The 21,135-nt window shown below is 42.4% G+C and overlaps 1 protein-coding gene across 2 annotated transcripts in view; it reads left to right on the top strand.

The window, feature by feature from the left end:
• kalrna (kalirin RhoGEF kinase a) overlaps positions 1–21,135 on the top strand; it is a 213,456-nt gene that overhangs the window by 99,354 nt on the left and 92,967 nt on the right. For both annotated transcript variants that reach the window (XM_049595069.1, XM_049595068.1), the window contains exons 15-30: positions 1,802–1,993; positions 2,940–3,109; positions 3,899–4,073; positions 5,597–5,849; positions 7,469–7,635; positions 10,634–10,753; positions 12,168–12,236; positions 12,418–12,567; positions 12,663–12,812; positions 13,135–13,249; positions 14,516–14,631; positions 14,849–14,971; positions 16,105–16,287; positions 16,414–16,535; positions 19,840–19,906; positions 19,997–20,106. In XM_049595069.1, the coding sequence (XP_049451026.1) occupies positions 1,802–1,993; positions 2,940–3,109; positions 3,899–4,073; positions 5,597–5,849; positions 7,469–7,635; positions 10,634–10,753; positions 12,168–12,236; positions 12,418–12,567; positions 12,663–12,812; positions 13,135–13,249; positions 14,516–14,631; positions 14,849–14,971; positions 16,105–16,287; positions 16,414–16,535; positions 19,840–19,906; positions 19,997–20,106 (2,282 nt within the window). The remainder of the gene's footprint in view (positions 1–1,801; positions 1,994–2,939; positions 3,110–3,898; positions 4,074–5,596; positions 5,850–7,468; positions 7,636–10,633; positions 10,754–12,167; positions 12,237–12,417; positions 12,568–12,662; positions 12,813–13,134; positions 13,250–14,515; positions 14,632–14,848; positions 14,972–16,104; positions 16,288–16,413; positions 16,536–19,839; positions 19,907–19,996; positions 20,107–21,135) is intronic.

Here is a 21,135-nt window from a genome sequence, read left to right as displayed (position 1 = left end):
AATATATGTCTGGATATGTTTCCAAAACTGTTACAAATATGTCAAAATATCATTGCGCCTTGCTAAAGCCTCATCATCTCAGCTGTGCATTTATTGTGAACATCTAAAGTGGAAATATATAACTTACTGAACATACATTGAAAACCAGAAAACAAGAGTTACAAAGGGCATTTATTCCCAGGATAAATGAGTCTGCAGTAGTCACAGATATCTCCAGGTACCATTGGCATTGTTGGAAACGTGACACCGGGGTAGTCACGCTTATTTTTGACCCTTCTGGGGCACGATGCAATGACACTAAAACAGAAATTCCACCTGTGTCCATCCAAGCAGCTCTCGAAAATTGTTTCAAATTAACCGGCACCAAATTTGAAAAAGAGTGTGACTAAGTAACACATACAACAAAGAAGTAACCACTGTAACATTTATACTGGCCTCAGTGCTGCTTTTTACTGTTTACCAAGCTGTTTACTACTGCTGAACAGCGTTCATTTTGAAAACTATTTTATATTTATTTTTAGTCTTGAGGCGCAATTGTTTATTAGTTCAGTTTTTATCTTATAGTTATCTTATAGCTTTAGTCTAGTTTTAGTTGAAGAAAATTCAAAATGTTTTAGTTGACTGAAAGTTTCGTCAACTTTTAGCCACTATGTTTTCTATGTTTTTTAATCTTTAAACAAATTAGAATCTTGACATGTTGTATAACAATTCCACTCAGATAGTTTTTTCCTACAGCTATAAATAGTTTCTACACACTTACAAACTGTCATTCTCCAGCAGTGTTTGACATGTTTAAGGGCTGATTTATGAGCACGCACGAAGAAGATTATTGCAAGCACGATTGTTCTCGGCTTTCAGTGTCTGAGAGTCCACCAGTAACATTTTTGCCACGTCTTGTCAACAAAAATCAAACATAGATTTTGTCTTAGTTTTGATTATCAGGATCTAGCTCGTCATCATCTCATTTTTGTCATGGAAAAAAGGTTGTTGATGAAAGACTTTCGTCATAGTTTTCATCAACAAAATTAACACTGCTGCTGGAGAGTCCATCGCCTATTTTTAGTAGGTTTTCCAGCATTTAAAAACCTGCATATACGCACTGATTTTGGTGGGAAAAGGGTATGAGAATACAATTAGTTGTGTGGTATGTGTGTAGTTTCCATAAACATGCCTTGGTTTGAGAAATAAGCATAGTTACAATGGTATTGATTCTCCCATGACCTCTTACACAAATGCTCCATAAGGACTGCCCTCTGTATGAAGTTTGAGCACCTACATGTGTAGGCTTCCCCAGAGGATTATTGATATCAGTGAATGTGGATTTTGATAGAGTCACTGTATTTCTACAGTCAGCTATGTTTTGTCATTATCGAACTTTAGTACCTGCTGGATTTCAAGATGTAAAGCAAATGCCCTATCTCCCATCCATTCAGTGATTCGGATCAGTGCCAAAATTTAGTGAGTTCCCACATGTGCCCATGCCACACCTTTCCACCAAGTTTCATTAAAATACAGCCTATACTATTTCTGTAATCATGCTGACAAACAAACAAATCGAATTAAACTGAAAACAAACCTTGTTGAGGTAATGATAAAAACAAATCATAATGATAATGGTGATGATGAAGAAGATGATAATAAGAACTGTGAAAGCTGTGATGAGACGTGTGGCGAAATTAACATGGCATGAAACAAAAGAACTGTTCCTGTGGGTATGGCATGAGATTATTACAGATATTGATCATGTTGATGGCTGTCAATAATGATGATGATGATGACGGTCCCTCCCCCCCTCTTACAGAACACATACACTAATGCAGACAAGCTGCTGGAGGCAGCTGAGCAGCTGGCTCAGACTGGAGAGTGCGACCCAGAGGAAATCTACAAGGCTGCCAGACACCTGGAAGTCCGAATCCAGGACTTTGTCCGCCGAGTCGAACACAGGAAGCTGCTGCTGGACATGTCCGTCTCCTTCCACACGCACACCAAGGAGGTGAGACACGTAAACACAAACAAACTCACACATTCGCACACATCTTCTTACTGCCCAGGAGTTATTAATTCATTGTTAACCGCATAACTGAATGGATTGTGGCCGCTGATATCCACCATTTATGATAACTTGATTCAATTAAACAATTAATATTCCTATTATTACCAATCGACTGGTCATCAGTCACCTGAATGCACCATCAGTCGATGTGATATATGCTGTGTAGAGAATTATTTTCAATAAACATCTGCACCAATACCTCCTTATGTGTCCATGTGTTTACCAATTTGACCAAATTAACAGAGGCTAAAACTTAAGACATTTCCTGCATATTTTAATTTATTGTATTGTAAGTACACAATATCATTTCAGTTTTTCCCCTTAAAGTCCAGGATTTACTTCAGTTAACTAACATGTTTTTTCACACCTGATTTTAGGTTTTAGTTTAATTTTAGTTAACTTGAATAACCTCGATGTTACCTCATTTAAAAATGTTCAACTAGCACAGAAACACCAAAATGCTTTTTCCTTGGCAGTGCAGTTTACCCTCTTTGCGGGTGCTTTGAGAATAAGACAGTGTTTTTTTTTTTTTATTTGTGTAGGTTTAAGATAAGATAAGATAGACAAGATAATCCTTTATTCGTCCCACAGCTGGGACATTTGCAGCATTACAGCAGCAGAGGGATAGTGCAAGCAGGAAACATCAGTAGAAAAAACACAAAGCAATATATATAAGTACTTATCAATAAAAGCAATCCTTTTGTGAATTCACTTAGGACACAGGACGAACAGTTCCCACAGTCAGTGGCACTGTACTGTGTCATATTGTGTTATTTTCAGGATCCAGTATTTTCTACTTGGTTCAGTGCAAGGAAAATTCTGCTTATCACACATCTACTAACCTGCCTGTCTGTCTGTCCATCTGTGTGCCCGTCTGTGTGTCCAGCTGTGGTCGTGGATGGAGGAGCTGCAGAAACAGCTGCTGGATGAAGTTTGCTGCGATTCGGTGGATTCAGTTCAGACTCTGATCCAGCAGTTTCAGCAGCAGCAGACGGCCACACTGGAGGCGACGCTCAATGTGATTAAAGAGGGAGAGGAATTAATACAGCAGCTCAGGTAATAATAAAATTCAGATAATTATTCATGAATGGTGTTTGAAATGCTCAGGTAATGATATTAATATTTATAATGTTATTAAAGAGAGGGGGGGATTAATACGGCAGCTCAGGTAATAATATTCATACTTTAAAAGTCATTAAAAAGTCAAATTCATACAGCCAAGATTAGGAATAATAATTACCATATTGACACAAATATGTGACAGTTTTTCTTCTGTTTCATCTCTCACACTGTCAACATCTCTCTGTTCAGCCTCCTCTTACTATTATTTGTGTAAAGGGAAATAAAATAATGCTTGCTATGGGGGAAAGTATTTGTATGTAACTCTACCAAGTGGTGTGAATGCTGGTTGGTTCATACACTAATCTACTAGCTGATCCCCATTCTCTTTGAGATGGTAGAATCGAAATTAAAAGACTAGTATGTCATATGAGCAGGTATACAATATGTATATGTACCTCCCATGTTTAAGTTAGAGCGCTACTTCTCCTCAGAGCATCTTTATGTTGCCAGAGGGGTTCCTCATAACGAGAGAGGTCTTGTAGCCGTCCGTTAGTCACTCACGCTATGGCAGGGGATGCCACTTCAAGTAAAAGCTCTGTGCTGGAAGTTAATTGCACTTCAAAGTAAAGTGTGCTTTTTTTTTTTTTTTTTTCTTTCAAACTTGACACTTTCATGAGTCAATTACGGTCCATTCAGAGTGGATCTGGGACCCACTTTTGGACCAGGACCTACCAGTTAGGAACCACTGTGGTGTAATGTCTCCTTTCGTCTCCCTCTTCACAGAGATGCAGCCATGTCGACCAATAAGACACCACACTGCAGTTCCATCGCACACATCCAGGGAGTGCTGCAGCAGCTGGACGAGGCGCAGGGCCAGATGGAGGAACTGTTCCACGAACGCAAGATCAAGCTGGACATCTTCCTCCAGCTCCGCATATTTGAACAGTATACTATAGAGGTAAGAGAGCAGAAGTGTGAGAGTGCTGTTGTTATAAGAAATTGAGCATTCTCTTTCTAAATTAATTAATGAACGGGTACATTTTACTTTCACTGTGCTTGGTGCTCTACTGCTCCATCTGTGCCCCGAGTATGCTCTGCCGCAGTAAGGTGCTCCGAATAACAGTGCTCCAAGGAAAGAGAGCAGAAGTATGAGAGCTTAATGCTGTGCTTAATGAACAGTTATGTTTATCTTTCACTGTGCTTGGTGCTCTACTGCTCCATCTGTGCCCAGAGTATGCTCTGCCGCACCAAGAGTGTGGTGCTCTGAATAACCAAACAGTGTATATATTCCAACTGTGCTCCAAGGTAAGAGAGCAGAAGTATGAGAGCACTGTTGTTCCAAGAAAATTAGTGTTCTGTTTCTATATGAATTAATGAACAGTAACGTTTAACTTGAAGAGCTTGGCATTTTGCTGCGTCATCTGTGCCTAGAGTATGCTCTGTCGTACAGAGTATGGTGCTCTGAATAACTTAACAGTATACATATATTCCAACAGTGCTCCGAGGTAAGAGAGCAGAAGTGTGAGAATGCTGTTGTCCTAAGAAACTAAACATTTTGTTTCTATATGAACAGTTATGTTTAACTTTCATTGCGCTTGGCGCTCTACTGCTCCACCTGTTTCAGTTTTTTCACTGTATTCCAACAGTGCTACAAGCGGTCCAGTTTGTGCCAGTACGCTCTGGCGCTCAGAGTGACTATTTACTAACATACCCAATGTGTTTGTGTGAGAGAAGAAGAGTGTAAGATAGAGAGGGCAGGGTGTGTAGCTTCCAGAGTAGAAAACCAATTCGTGGCGGCGAATGTAATGATAATAGCACATTTTATTTATAGGCGTTTTTCAAGGCACTCAAGGCCACCTTACAGGCAAACAGAGAAAATAACAGTAGATTAAAAAAGTCAACAAGCTAAGGAATAAAGTAACATAAAAAGTAATAAAATACAATTGAAAATAAATAACAAAATAATAATAACATAACAAATAAATATTCAGAATGTGTGAGAAACCCTGCACTACTTTTTCTCACCTATTTGTTTTTAATCATATATCAAAATGAGCCATTAAAGGACTAAAGAAAATGAGTAAATGCTTGTTACATGCACAGAGTACTAACTGAGCGTGTGTCTAAATTCCAACTGGCACTGCAGAGTAAAGTTTTGTCCAGCTTTGCCCTTCAATTTTCAGCCTGTGGACTTTTGCTTGTGGACAAAGAAAAGAAAGGTGACAGATTTTTGTAGAATCACTAATTTGCTAAGCTGAGCAACTAATCAAAGACCTGTTACTGCTCCCTTACTGCCTACACCACTGATTCAACATGCCCAATTTGTCCAACAGCCACTGACGAGAGCTAATTAGAGCCAATGTTGATAGACACATCACAAAAATCAACAACGGCCCAGCGGCACCCACTGGCTTTTGGCGTGTTGCGTTGTCGACTGTGTCTCCATGTGCCTTCTGATCCCACATCGCTCTGTTCCTGCAGGTCACGGCGGAGTTGGACGCCTGGAACGAGGATCTGTCTCGTCAGCTGAACGATGCCAGCCGCTCGGGCGGGAGCAGTGGCAGCAGCAGCGGGGGAGGCGGCACCTCCTCTGGCAGCGCGGAGGACATAAGCCTGGCAGAGCAGCGGCTGAAACGACACGCGGAGAGGAAGGCGGCCATGAACAACATGACCTATGAAGTGATGCAGCAGGGTCAAGATCTGCACCAGTACATAATGGAGGTCCAGGCTTCAGGTAGAGCACACATCTTTACTTTATGAGAAAAAACAGGCGGATAAAGAGTTAAGACGAAGCGAGAGAAAGACAGGAGATTCAGAGGATTACAAAAGACAGAAGCAGAGGACAGAGAGGCCCTGTTGTGTGCTTTCAACTGAGTTCCTGAGCTCCCAGAGATAATTTCCCACCATACCCTTGTGTTTAGTTTTGGACTCGAGCTTACACCTGGCATCATTATGCATCTAACACACTCCCCAAGTGACCAATTGTGAGCTTTTGCTGAACAGAAAAAATACAGAGCGATGCAGCCAGAGCCGAGCACGGTTTGGTCCCTCTGCTTAAACTGTTGGGGCGGTTTGTTGTGCTGTGTACGCTACTACTACTACTACGAGGCAGCCGCCGCCTCCAGTGATGCATTTGCATCCCCACTCCACTTTGGATGTGATCCTGTTGCCCGCTGAGCAGGCTCACATCTGGATTTGCAGCTGGCTGCCGTACAATGAAAGAGAGAGAGAGCCCTGATGCTTTGGCCAAACCGTGAACTGGGATCCCGAAGAAAAGCGTGTTGTGTGGAACAGGCAGAGAATTGGGTTAAAAAATCGTCACAGCACAATCCTCTTACTGGGTGTGATGTTTGTGTATATGTGGAGGTCACTGCCTCAGTCACGCTGCCCCCTGGAGTGATAAATCTCTCCCACCCGCCACAAACACAAACACCCACACACAGCACACACATACACTGTCACTCTAGCAGCGCCAGCCACTGGTGGAGTAGGGTATTAATAGTTAACTGAGTGCAGACACACACTTGTCTTTTACTCATTGCTTCGACTAATTAGACATCTGCAGCTCAGACATTAACATCATGCAATATTAATGAAGTAATCAGCTACAAATATCATAACCTAAAAATATCAAATCAGTATTGAATGGAACTGGAAAGCTACTAGACATTCCTTCAGTATATGAAATCTTTAACAGCTGAATTGCTGAGAAGCGTCCTTGGTGACATGAGACCATTTCTGTCAGAAATCCTCTCTTTAAAGGGACAGTTCACCCCCAAATCAAACATACATATTTTTCCTCGTCCCTGTTGTGCTATTTATCAATCTGGATTGTTTTGGTGTGAGTTGCCAACTTTTGGAGTTATCAGCCATAGAGATGTCTGCCTTCTCTCCAGTATAACAGAATTTGATGGCACTTGGCTTGTGGTGCTCAGAGTGCCAAAAAAAATACATTTGAAAAAGTCGACAGCAGTGTCTGTCTCCAGGGTCATCTGTATCCTTTGATCCTCCAACAGCAGGCCTGGGTGTAGTTACGTAGAAAAAACTAGATCCCACATAAAACTGTTCACAGCAAAGTCTGGAGATTATTTTGAGTATTCGAGATGAGACAATCGACTGTATATCATGAATGTGTTAATGTCCAGTCGTTGGAGTCCATACATATAGAGTAATGTTAAGTGATGGTTTATGTGTTGGTGCTCTACACTGAGGAATGCATCCTGTCTGTACAGAGCTGCAGGGGAATTACAGTTAATATGACAGAGATCATCCACAATATCACAAAATGTTCCCTCGTGACAGTCCGATATGTGTGTGTGTGTGTGTGTGTGTGTGTGTGTGTGTGTGTGTCAGGGATCGAGCTGACGGGGGAGAAGGACATGGACTTGGCCTCTCAGGTTCAGGAGCTGTTGGAGTTCCTCCATGAGAAGCAGCAGGAGGTGGAGCTCAATGCGCAACACACGCACACGCGGCTGGAGCAGACCCTGCAGCTACGCCACCTACAGGCCGAGGTTAAACAGGTAAACGCGCACAGCACCAGGCACTGACGAAACATCATGATTCATTACCTCTAATTTGACTCTCCTCTAGGTAAATTAGAAAAGTTATTTTGCGTAAAACAGCATTTATCTACAAAACACCAGAAGCATCATTCTGATCTTCAGCCAGAGAAGATGAGAAAATCCTAATGAGGAAATAATTAGATGGTTTCAGGGAGCAAGTTGGACTGAAAGTCTAATTTTGTAGAGACTCCTCCATGTTGGAGAAGTGACAAAAACGACACCCAGCTCTTTCTCGGTTCAAGCGGAGAAGATGTTTTGTGTTTTTCTGTGAAGGAGCTGCTGCAGATGTGAATGTCAACACGCCGTGTGTTGAGACAGGAAGCACACTGCTGCTACAGATGGATACAGCTGAATAATTTATGAGATTTATGGCAATGTGCTAATAACACACACACACACACACACACACACACAAACACAAACACACATACACCTCCACTGATACACCCTCATTCTTTCTTGCTCCAGGCTGTCTTGTAGAGTTCTCCGGGTCACAGACCTGCTGAAAACAGATACTTGTAGTCACGGTTCAGTGAACAATTTATAAAATGCAGAGTTTACTTACAATAACTGTGGGCACCGTGTGGATCAAGTGTGAAATACTATATTGTATGTAATGTGTGGCAATAGTGCAAACAGAACTAGCCTGCAACTTGAGTTTAAGTCTGAGTATTGCCATTACTTTTATTTTTTACAGTTTTAAATTTGGCCTTTTTAAACTCGTTCAGTGTTCTCTGCCTCTTTTGCTTCTTCATCACTGGCAGATGATGCTGCCATCTACTGCACATTAGTTAAACAACCTTCAGTAAGTGTAGGACGTTCACCCTCCTAGATCAGGGGTAGGCAACCTGTGGCTCCGGGGCCACATGTGGCTATTGGTCGAGCCATGAGGTCCAGATTTCTCTTTAGTCATTAGTTCAAGGTCCACACAGTTTAAAACATTTAGCATCGTACTTGTGTTTGGCCGTGCTGTCGAGCTAGTTTGCTGTCTCTGTCAAGTAGCTATTCACTCACTCTACAGCAGGAAACGGCACTTCAAAATAAAACGGTCAGCAACAATACTCAGGTAGGCTGTGGTGTTTAAACCATGCTCAGCTGGTACTAAGAAAATCTCCCCCACACCATTACACCACCAGCAGCAGCCTGAACCGTTGATACAAGGCAGGATGGACCCATGCTTCCATGTTGTTTACACCAAATTCTGACCCTACCGTCTGAATGTGGCAGCAGAAATCCAGACTCATCAGACCAGGCAACGTTTTTCCAGTCTTCTACTGTCCAGTTTTGGTGAGCCTGTGTGAACTGTAGCCTCAGTTTCCTGTTGTTAGCTGACAGGAGTGGCACCTGGTGTGGTCTTCTGCTAGCCTGGAAATCCAGACCCAAATCTAGAAAGATTTAGGGTCTGACCATGAGTAATGAAAATGGCCCAACTCGAGGGGCGGCACCAAGCATGCATTTGTAAATATCACTGCACACAATTGAATAACACTACAACCAATCAGAACAATACACGGGGTGACGTATATGCTTAGCTACCAGTGGAGCTAACAGGTAGATTAGACTCTTGCCATATCCGGTCGGCAAAACAGCAAAAACGTCCTTCTTGCAAAGGAAAGACTCGAGCGCCGTCTTCAGTTCCTCTTTTAGAGAAAAAGCCAAGTCTAACTCGTTCATTGTAGCGGCCAAAGCCGTTTCAAACAGCTGGTGTTCATCCGTAGCCATCTCGCAATGTTTACTGACTGATTCCGGACTTTGTCGTTGCAGCGCTGTCGTCATCTGTTTAGCTTGCCTCTGGCCCACCTATATCAGATACACCGATGTGATTGGTGCAGCTCGGTTTCATGGGCATAGTTAATGAGCATCATTACTGATTGCCAGAGTGACTCGCTGAGCAAATTCAAATTGTGCTCCAGCGAGAACTCTGGATTTCCAGGGTAGTCTTCTGCTGCTGTAGCCCATCTGCTTCAAGGTTGGACGTGTTCAGAGATGGTCTTCTGCAGACCTTGGTTGTAACCAGTGGTTATTTGAGTTACTGTTGCCTTTCTATCATCTTGAACCAGTCTGGCCAAAGTCACTTAAATCACCTTTCTTCCTCAGTTTGAACTTCAGCAGGTCGTCTTCACCATGTCTGCATGCCTAAATGCACTGAGTTGCTGCCACTTGACTGGCTGATTAACTATTTGTGTTACTGAGCAGTTGAACGTGTGTGCCTAATAAAGTGCCTAGTGAGTGTAGGTGTACCACAATATATGCAGGACTCCCCTTAAAAACAGCAGACACGGCGCTGAAAAAAGGCAGATCCCATTAGCACCAGGGTGTCATCAGCCAACAATGCTATTTGCACCCAGGGTGTAAATAGCCACATTAGCTTTTTACACCCCGAGTGTGTATTTTTTGGCGGCCCAGCAACACTGAATGGGTCTGTTCAGCTATTCTGCTAATGTTTATGTGCACAGTGTGCATTCAGCAGCTTTATAGCCCCTCAAAACTGGAAAAAAGTTGACTAAGTCTAAAAATAACAAGCAAACATTGACTTGAACCCCTGTGTCTCACTTTTTACTACATCATCTGACTTTCTGGTAGTACAATTGTGAGTTATTTCTTGCAAATGGACCACTTAAATGTCAGAGAATATCCAGGATTGGCTGGCACTAGCTCTAACCACGACCTCTTTGCCCTAATCCTAACTGCTTGCGAGGGATAGGAATGGGTAGCGATGGGTGTAAATAGCCAAGTTGCTGTGGTGTAGCTGCTCTCACCTGAGTGCAAATAGACCCTTAGCCAAAAAAAAAAAAAGCAAATATAGTGAGGCGAAACACCAAGCGGACAAAACATGGGGTTGGCTTTCGCTTTCTCTGGCGATACTGTTCACAAACAGTATCCGACAACCGCCTGCGTAGAATGCCTAAGATTCATGTTTCTTAATTGCTTTGAATTTCTCTCTCTGTCTCTCTAGGTGCTGGGTTGGATTCGTAACGGTGAGTCCATGTTGAACGCCAGCATGGTGAACGCCAGCTCCTTGTCTGAGGCCGAGCAGCTGCAGAGGGAACATGAGCAGTTCCAGATGGCTATAGAGGTACGCACTCACTCTCACACACACATCCTAATTATTGCTGCTCAAACCGGGCTTACTGTACTTTAGTAATAATTATTTCAGCATGCATCGGTTTGAATGGTAGCAGATGAGTGCGTACGCTGATACACACACACACACACACACACACACTCAATCACTCTTTGTCATCTGCGTGCGTTCACAGCTCGCCTCTATAATCATTTGATTCTGCATTGATTTTGAAGAGTCACAGAAACACACACACACACACCCACACACACACATTTTAATTTAGTGCTATTGAACATGTGTATATTTTTGTGTGTGCGTATGTGTTATTCCTTGTGGTACTTTAAATAGCTGACTCCAGAAGTGTGTTAGCACTCACAGGGGTAAAAGCCCTTTGGTCAGCACTGTACTACGGGCACAGTCACACGTACACACACACACACACACACACACACACACACACACACATACACACACACATGCACACATACATCATTTTGGCCCAGATCCAACATGTGGCCTGGTTTCTGCTCCTGTGGAACTCCTGTAATTGGTGTGTGTGTGTGTGTGTGTGTGTGTGTGTGTGTGTGTGTGTGTGTGTACCCTCAACATGAAATAAGTCCTGCATCCTCCGTCACACTGATGTAATATAATAGCTTAAACACACACACACTCACACACAAACACATAAGGATAATAACATTCCTACCTTGGACTTTAACAACCTTTATGTTTGAGTCTTGAGTTGTGAACGGTTCTCCGTAGACTGCAGAATGTTGACTGTAGAAATGAACGCAGGCTGTGACGTCACCTTTAAAATATGATTTAGCTCTCGCTGCCATTTTTGGCAGTTACATTTGAGCAAAGGAGACGGAGCCTATTTAGAGCCGGGATGGGATGATGAAATGCTGCTGAGTGTGATAGGCTCAGACAGCTGTCATTCAAGAACCCCATCTCCCCCCTCCACCCACCCAGACACACTTCTTTGTAGCTACAGTTGGTAGCTTTTATAATATCTTTCTCATATTTACTGAAACTGTTACTACATCCACATAGAAGTACGTAAACAAACGGAAGGCAGATTTTTCTCCTAAGTTTGAAACCCACACTGTTCACATGCATCTTAACCAGCGTGCACTTTTCTTCTTCACTGCCTTTTCTGGCGCATTAGTGCATATTTATACACGTCATTACGACCTGTAGATCAGTGAAGTAATTTGAAAACATTAGCTGGAATGTGCACGAGTGCAAACAAAACAGGGACTTGCACATTAAAGCTTTGCTCTGTGTCTTTAATAGTGGCCAAAAACCCCACAGGGAACCTTTAAAGATGAATTGAACTAATGAGTCAGTGATTTTAATTGGTAGTAATTATCTGTCCTCTCACCTCCTCCTCCTCCTCCTCCTCCTTGTGCTCTTCCTCCAGTCTCTCTTTCATGCTAACTCTCTCCAGAAGACTCATCAGAGCGCCCTGCAGGTCCAGCAGAAAGCTGAGGTAACTCCAAAGTGTTACTTTATTATTTACAGCAGAGACTGTAGCACACTTGTAAGACTCATATATCTGATCTTATCCTGCAGATTTATTTCTACCATGGTGCAGGAAATATTGCATGCTGGTCATCGTGACCATGTATTATGCTCTGTCTCATCCTCCCTCTGATCCTCCTCTCTTCCAGATGATGCTCCAGGCAGGTCACTATGATCCAGAGGCGATCAGAGGCTGTGCTGAGAAAGTGGCGGTTCACTGGCAGCAGTTGATGCTGAAGATGGAGGACCGCCTGAAGCTGGTCAATGCCTCCGTGGCCTTTTACAAGACGTCTGAACAGGTACACGTCAATCACACACATAGAGTCTGTGCTTTATCACAGCTCGTGGCAGGAGCTGTTACGGTGTTACCAACTCTTTCTGCGTGTGTGTCCAGGTGTGCAGTGTGTTGGAGAGTCTGGAGCAGGAGTATCGTCGGGATGAGGACTGGTGTGGCAGCCATGATAAACTGGGAATGTCGGCCGACTGCGAACACCTTCTACCTCTGATTAGTAAACACCTGGAGCAGAAAGAAGCCTTCCTCAAGGTGACTCATCTCTCATTGTCTGCTGTGTCCCTACACAGATGCACATACGACGACCTTTAGGCTGACATGTTGAATTAATTTGAACAATGACGATGTCTGAATGACAATGTTTCACGCAGGCCTAAATAAACAGAACCAGACAGACTAACACACAAGAGTTTGTTTGAAAGGCTTGTAAGAAGAGAGAGATAGATTTAGTGTGAAATAACCTACTTCAACTGATTTTGTAAAGAAGAGAGAAGTCCTTGGGTGACAGCTGTTAGCAAAGTGTGTCTGAATGGTGTGGGTTTGTTAATATAATTACCATGTCCCTGTGTTGCAGGCGTGCACTCTGGCTCGAAGGAACGCTGAGGTGTTTCTGAAGTACATCCACAGAAACAATGTGAGCATGCCCGGAGCTGCAGGTCACACCAGAGGCCCCGAACAGCAAGTGAAAGGTCAGTGCTGACACTATTATGACTGACGGCACAAAAATGTATTGCTACTGTTTTTATGAAAGCTCAAATATTTATTCAACGCTTTAAGTTTTGTACTGATTTGAGTAAAAAGTAAGGCTGCACAATATGTTTTTTAACCTCATTACGATGCCAACTTGCATCATTGAGGCATTGCAAAAGACTGCTGTATAGCCCTTTGAAATTAGCAACAATTAGGGATGCACCCACTGTGAAATTCTGGGCTGATACTGATGTTTAAAATCACAATTTGGCTAACATCTAACCAGGTAAGTCCCGTTAAGATCAATGGTCTCTTTTACAAGGGAGACCTGGCCAGGACAGCAGCTACAAAAATGTTGCAGCCAAACAACGACACAATAAAACACATAAAAGATAAACAGTAACACGTAGAAATATTAGGACACCTACGCACAATGGCAATACCCAACTGATTCATTCATCCTTGTACTTGTGAGAGCTTTAAAATCAGGCAGAGACCAGTTCATGTGGTGTCAGATCTTTTGAAGGTTATTTCAAGTGAGAGGAGCAGAGCACATAAAAGCTTTATTTTCCCACCTCAGTCTGTGCACTAGGAACAGATAGCAAAACTAAAACTTGAGACCTCAGACTGTAGCTACAGTCAGATCTCTGTTCAATCAAAGTACAAATGTTTGAAGGGAAAATAGGTGTACAAAATATGTGTATATGTTTCTGTTACTGCACTGTAAAAGCTGAGAGAGCCTGGGGCAAGTAGCATCGGCCGGTACAGATGTTCGGACAATTAACAGGTGCATCTCTAGAATCAGTAGTAAATTATAGTATGTTTGTAGTCACTATTTTGTCTGATAGACGCTGTGCTGTTTACTTTCTGGCCAGTCAAAAAGAGCCTTCACCATAAGGCAGGTTCCATTGGTGAGGATTGTTTGGGCCAGTACATACAATCAGTCAGTTGCCTGATCGCCAGTGCTCAAAACAGAAAATACGCTTTAATACCTATTTATTTATAGCAATATTGTTTTCAAGATATTCAGCGTTACCCCATATTTTCCTCATGTCATGCAGCTCCACTGAAAAGGTCGTTCGGTTTAACGACACAGATGACAGAAACTTTTTTTTTCCTTGGACTGTCTTTAATCAGCTGTATAATGTCTTAATGTGTACTTGACCTATGTGCACAGCTGTAAACCTCACTGGTGAGCAGGGAGCACATTTTGGGATTAGGGAGGAAGTGTGTATTTAATGTAATTGTGTGTTTTGTGTGTGCAGCCATTCTGAACGAGCTGCTGCAGAGAGAGAACAGAGTCCTTCACTTCTGGACATTAAAGAAACGAAGGCTGGACCAGTGTCAGCAGTACTTGGTGTTTGAACGCAGCGCCAAACAGGTCAGTGTGTGTGTGTGTGTGTGTACTTTAGTGAAGCAAAAACAAAGAGTTCTGGCTGGATTTTTGCTTTGGGGAAATGTGCAGCACTAAAGGGACATCTGGTTTATTTTATCACGGAATGAGTTTATTAGGAAATATATGGAGATTAAGGATCAACTTTATCTTCTGGGTGTGTTGTGTGTCACGTGTGTGTGTGTGTGTGTGTGTGTGTGTGCAGGCACTGGATTGGATCCAAGAGACAGGTGAAGTTTACTTGGCCACGCACACGTCACCTGGCGACAGCAGTGAGGAAACACAGCAGCTCCTCAATGACTACCATCACTTCAGACTTTCTGCCAAGGTACACTGTGTGTGTGTGTGTGTGTGTGTGTGTGTGTGTGTGTGTGTGTGTGTGTGTGTGTGTGTGTGTGTAGAGTAGTTACTGGCAGGTTTATTGAGCTTCTGAGGAAGTGCTGGAATCATCAGGCCAGTAGATCTAATATGTGAAAGCATATATTCTGCACAAACTGCACAAACTTCTACATGTTTAAACTCAATACCGACACTCTTACACTTGTATTGACGTTGATTTATATTCGTGTAACTTTGCACTCTAAGTGAGACATGAGAGTTTTATCTGAGACAAATTATGTTTTGTTTTAAACAGGTGATAATATTCAATTCAATCCAACATTTTAAGTATAAAACATACAGATATATTTCACTCTGTACTGCATAAATAAGCAATACTACTGCCCCAGCTAAGAATTTTCCTAGTTGACCAATAGTCGTCATTTAGGGCCGACTAGTTAGTCAACTAGTCGCCTGCATGTTTACGATATTAATGTAATGATTAAATGATATATTAATAGTTCAAGGGTGTGAGAAAGAATAGTATCAGTAACATTGTTAACACTGTGCTACATTACAGAGAAATACAAAACCGTACTCATGAACCTTCATTAATATAGGCCTATATTTTATCTCCAAGTGCACGTCACACACTGAGCGAGTCGCCTGTTAATGACGCTGTGGGCTAATGGGCATGTAGCTGCTTCCATCTTTCAGATGATACGTCATGTTTGTAGTCGACCAATGAAGATGAGTTTACATATCACCTTGGGTTCGTCCTTCACCTTCTCAAAATGATCCCACACTTTGGATTTCCTGCCCAGTAGGTGGTGATGATAGTCGGACACTCGTATGCTATTAGGACATGGCGTCATCATGTTAAACTTGGGAGCAGCTGTTGAGTCAAGTGCAACACTCAGTGGTTAAAATCGGTACACTAGTGGAGTTCAGCGTTTGCCTCAATATCAAACCAGTTTGAAAATGTTTACACCAGCCCAAACCTATTTCACTCTCTGTTAGGAATAACAAAATTAGCATGATTACACAATAAAACAGGAATATTCTGTGTTACTGAGCGTCATGTTGGAAACATCACCGACTCCTCCTGTGTGTAACCTGTGTGTTTGTGTTTACTTCTCACAGCAAACAAAGGAGAAAGTGAAGCTGCTGATCCAGTTGGCAGACAACCTGGTGGAGAAAGGCCACGCCCACGTGTCGGAGTTGAAACGCTGGGTCAGCACGGTGGACCGCAGATACAGAGACTTCTCCCTACGCATGGGCAAATACCAGGAGAGCCTAGAAAGGAGCCTGGGGGTTAGCTCTGAGGTAAACAAACAAACAAAATACAAACGTTAGACTGTTGTCGCACATGAGGGTGTAGGTCCTCTGGTTTGGCCGAGTACATTTTGTTTCAGATTATTGAAGACAATCCATTTATGTCCCCCTGTGCAGGACAATAAAGACCTGGAGCTGGACACTATCCCTGCCAGCCTGACAGACGACCCCGAGGTCAAACTGCGGGACCCAAACCATGAGGTCAACGAGGAAAAGAGGAAGTCTGCCAGGAAGAAAGAGTGAGTACAGGAATGAAGGCGGGAAGAGAAAGGGAGACAAAACAAGTCTGTTCACTTTGCTGCTTCTTAACAGAAATAAAACTTTTTGTCATTTAAATTGTGACACATGAAAAGTATAAGGAAGGTTTATCTGTAATTGTATGGTACGTTCTTTTGTTTGTAAATCAACAGACCTGCAATTTCATCATGATCCAAACACAAGTTGCCACAATTTGGAGAGTACTTAAAAGTGCCTGGATTTAAAATAGGTCCTTAAAAGTAGCTGCATTTAGCTGCTGTAGCGGCTGTAATATTTTCTGTTGGTCTAAATCAATGTCAGGTATTTTTTAAATATGCAGTAGGGATGCACGCTAATATCAGTATGTCATTGATATTGACTGATACTGGCTTTAGAATGATCAGAATCAGCCAACATGTTTTTTCTTATTTTGCACACTGAATGAATATCACATAGACTGAAAAGTATTTTATTTCATGTCTCCATCTGCTGGTGGGCCATCACGATAAGAGTATACGTGTATAATGTGATGTTAATTCCATGACAGAAGAGACTTGATGATCAGGAAGGAAGGATATGTCGAAATTGGTATTAGTTAATGGTCAAATAAGTTGTTACACATCGGCATATTGGACATCGGCAAAAAATCCATTAGTGTGCATCCCTAATGTGCAGTGTTGAGTATTCTGCTGATTGCTGTGATCATCTAACTTTAGTCACCAAATTGAGTTGTGCTGATAAAACTGCTAGCTAGCTTATTTTTCAGTGTTGGAGGTAACGTTACCTGTGTAAACATAGGTACACATCAAGATGGATGAGATTGGTTGAAGATTAGCTTTATTGACTCACAGTGTGGGAAATTTGTCATGGGCCCAACACTCATACTGCAGCCATAGAAATACAACATGCAACATACACATGGACAAATCAACATTAGACCCAACATAGCAATAAGAAACACAAAAAGATAAATAAATAACATTAGACACTAAAAATACCTCTACACACAAATGTAAATCAGCAATAATCCAATGCATAAATCTGTTCAGTCTGCAACAAGGTCTGAATCTCCTACCAGAAGGCAGCCGCTTATATTCTCTCTGTACTCTGCACAGAACAGAATTACATTAGAGTAATGTATGACTTGTGGCAGTAACAAAGTAATATAAAGCGCTACCAAAAGAATTTCAGTAATATTACAGTAAGTTGTTTGGACTAAGAGTAATGTGAAACTGTAGATCAGTTGTTTGGTGTTTACAAAAACTTTTGGGAGGCGTTTAAGAGTTGCTGTTAGCTCGTTAGCCATGTTGTGGTGTCCACACAGCTGTCAGCGGCCTTAAACTGCCAGAATCAGACCTAGAAAAATCCATGAGAAAGGCTTAACTGAGGCAATAAATAGGGAGTGCTGCACTGGGTTAAGGCACTATGTAGTTATAAAAAATCAGGTGCTCTTCGAGGATGGGGCAAAGAGTCACATAAAGATAAAAAAAACAATGACTGGTCAGCTCACTCAGTGTAAAAGTGTGTGGTACAGGCAGGCAGTCCAAATTGCATCCGAGATTTTGACTAGAATTAGGGGTGTCCCCGTCTAAGAATTTTCATAGTCGAATCTGATTTGACAGATTTTTCCTTTCGCCGACTAATCGTGGAATCACGTTGTTTTCCCCTTCATTGATTAACGAGCTCATTTGCGTCAGTTTCCGCTCCAGAGAAAAGAGCTAAAACACCCAAATAAACAAATTTAATTCTTCAGTTGGCATAATAAGATAATAATAAAAGTAAAAGGGTTATCATTTTATCTTTATCTTTATTCCTTTCACTTCATCAAGGTATGATGCTCTGAGCGCAGACGCGCTGCAGCCTCATCCATGTCTTTAACAGGAGTCGTTCCTGACTCTTCAGAACTTGTCATTTCATTCACAAATAAACATCCAAAAACATCATCAAAAGGTTTAGAAACAGCTTTCCTTCTTTCTGACTTCAAGTTACTTCATTAATCAACTCAGGTTCAAACAAGTTCATCCACACGGACCGTGCAATACCACTCTCCATTGTTTGGCCACATTGGACAAAATGTAGCCAAATAAAAAATCAGAGTCTATCAAGAAAACAATCAGCGGTGAAATTTGTTTCAAGACACTTCAGGTAAACGAATAATCCTTCAAAAAAGTTTGATTTGAGAGCACATACCTCCTCCAAAGTGTTTGTTTATGCGCTCCACCACCGTAAATCATCACCACATGATTCCCGAGCGCGGCACCGCTGCTGCTCACCGCTCCCTCAGGGGATAGGTTAAATGCGGAGAACAAATTTCACGCACTCAGGTGTGTGACAATCAGTGGGACTTTAACTTTAAATCACCGTAGGCCTCGATGCTGCTCTGATGGCCCTGCAGCGCACTCACTCACCTCAGCTTATTTGGATCGAGCAACTGGGTGATTTATTCATGCGTAGTAATAATTATGCCTACTGATTAAACGCACGTGTCATTTTCAATTTTTTATTAACAGAAATTAGGCTGATGTTTGTATCAAAATAGGTTATATATCATGAATTACTAGAAAACAAATACATTCTATGTCAAATCAAGATGTTCAGCAGCAGTGAGCACCCCCATATAGTCAGAATGGTAAGGTCTTGTGTCATAACCACATTTTGCGACGATTCGACGGCGAGACTGGCAGTCGAATCAGACTTCGAATCACCGAATCATCGACTATTCGGGGTCACCCCTAGACAAGAGAGTTTTCATCAGAGTGTAAAATGCATTGGAAGTTGGTGTGTGTGTGTGTGTGTGCAATTTAAGAACTTGTGTGGGGGTCATGTGACACAGTTCACATGATATATGAGTGTAGCCCTACTAGACTAGAAATTGCAAATAAAAATGAAGCAAATGTATACTGTATGTGAATTACCCATTGTATACATTTACTTCATTTTCATTTGCATTGTCTTACACTGAGTAATTCGTAAACTGTAAATTAGTTCTCAAAGTGCTTGAAAAGTCCTTGAAATGTATCATTAGAAAAGAGTGGCAACTCTGAATATAGTTATCGTATATCTGCGGTAATTCACTCTATTCAACCGACAGTGTTTTCTCCATCTGCTGTAATAAATTATCTGCATCACAAAGTTCAGAATTTAAAGACATCACAGACACAATTTACAGTCTTCTCTGAAATGGTTTTGTTTTGTCATGAATTGTTAAACGAAAGAAAAGGAATAAAACGCTTGGGAAAACATCCATAGCTTGATCCTTTTTTGTGTTGTTTCCTTCAGAAGTCTAAACTTTTATTCTTGTCTCAGGTTCATCATGGCCGAGCTGCTGCAGACAGAGAAGACCTACGTCAGAGACCTCCACGAGTGTCTCGAGGTATGAGAAACTGTTCTGCTTGTCCGATTTTGTTTTGACACAACAAATATTTTCTTGTCTGCCTCACCCATCTGTCTGTCTATCCGTCAGACCTACCTGTGGGAGATGACCAACGGTGTGGAAGAGATTCCTCCAGGCATCGCCAACAAGGAACACATCATCTTCGGCAATATGCAGGATATCTGCGACTTCCACAACAAGTGAGAGACACAGAGTTTGTTTTTAACTGAGCACAGTGGGCAGGGGAATCTGACGGTCTTTGTTCAAACTGGTCAGCTGGTCTATTCTCACCAACTTAGGACATTTTTGAAACCAGATGTGGGAAATCCCTAGCAACAAGCACACAGCATAGGAACAACCATGTCGTATTGTATACTTTGTTTTTACGCAGTGGGAGTAGGCAGAAATCTGGAAAAGAATCATCCTTCATATACACTCCACAGTCCCTCCACCTCACTCCCCGCCCCTGTGGACTTGCGCTCGGAGGAAGGCAGGCAGCAGCTTGGGTGACAGAGCTTTGATCAGGGGTTGTAGTGGCTTGAATTCTGCCAGCGCAAACCTCTGAGCGCCAGGTGTCACAGCAGGCTGGTGGCCAGTGGCAGCACTGGGTCTAACCTGTGTTACGGCAGCAACAGAAAGTTTGCTGATCTGACGGGGAGTTGGGGCTGTCCGGTCCCACAGAGTTGGGGTTTGTACTGGTTGGGTTCTGGTTGATGTGGCATTTTACTGGGCATCCGTCTCTGGAGCTGCTGCCTGCTCTCCTCCCAACGAGGTGGTCTGTAGCAGCGGGGAGTGAGGCTGAGGACACACTGTGATTCCAGGCTCTAGTTAACATTAGCTGCATTAACTTGAACATGAAGCTGCAGCCGTGAGGCTCTTATTAGCAGAAGAACACTTTCTCTTTATCTCTGAAATGCTTTCTTTGACTATTGTTTTGATTATTGTCAGACTCTCTTTTCAGCAAGTGCGTCTTCTTTGCGGGTTGCTTTGCATTATAGGCAGTTGTTGCCAGTGCTGGAGCAGCAACTTTCTCTGCAGAACTCTTCGCCATTTAATCAGGCTTTAACTAGGACGGACATGTGCAGCTGCATTTGTAAAACAGCCACTAGGAACACCCTCTCTCTGCAGTGACTTGATCATCAGATTTTCTGAAGTCTGAAAACAGAGCCAAGAGGAGGCGCAGAAGTCTAGTTTACTCTCAGTCTACGTATGGTACAAATTCATGATTC

Source organism: Epinephelus fuscoguttatus, linkage group LG13 (genome assembly GCF_011397635.1).
Source record: "Epinephelus fuscoguttatus linkage group LG13, E.fuscoguttatus.final_Chr_v1".
NCBI classification, from domain to species: domain Eukaryota; kingdom Metazoa; phylum Chordata; class Actinopteri; order Perciformes; family Serranidae; genus Epinephelus; species Epinephelus fuscoguttatus.
Note: the sequence above shows the minus strand (reverse complement) of the source record. Positions and strands in the feature narration are given on the sequence as shown.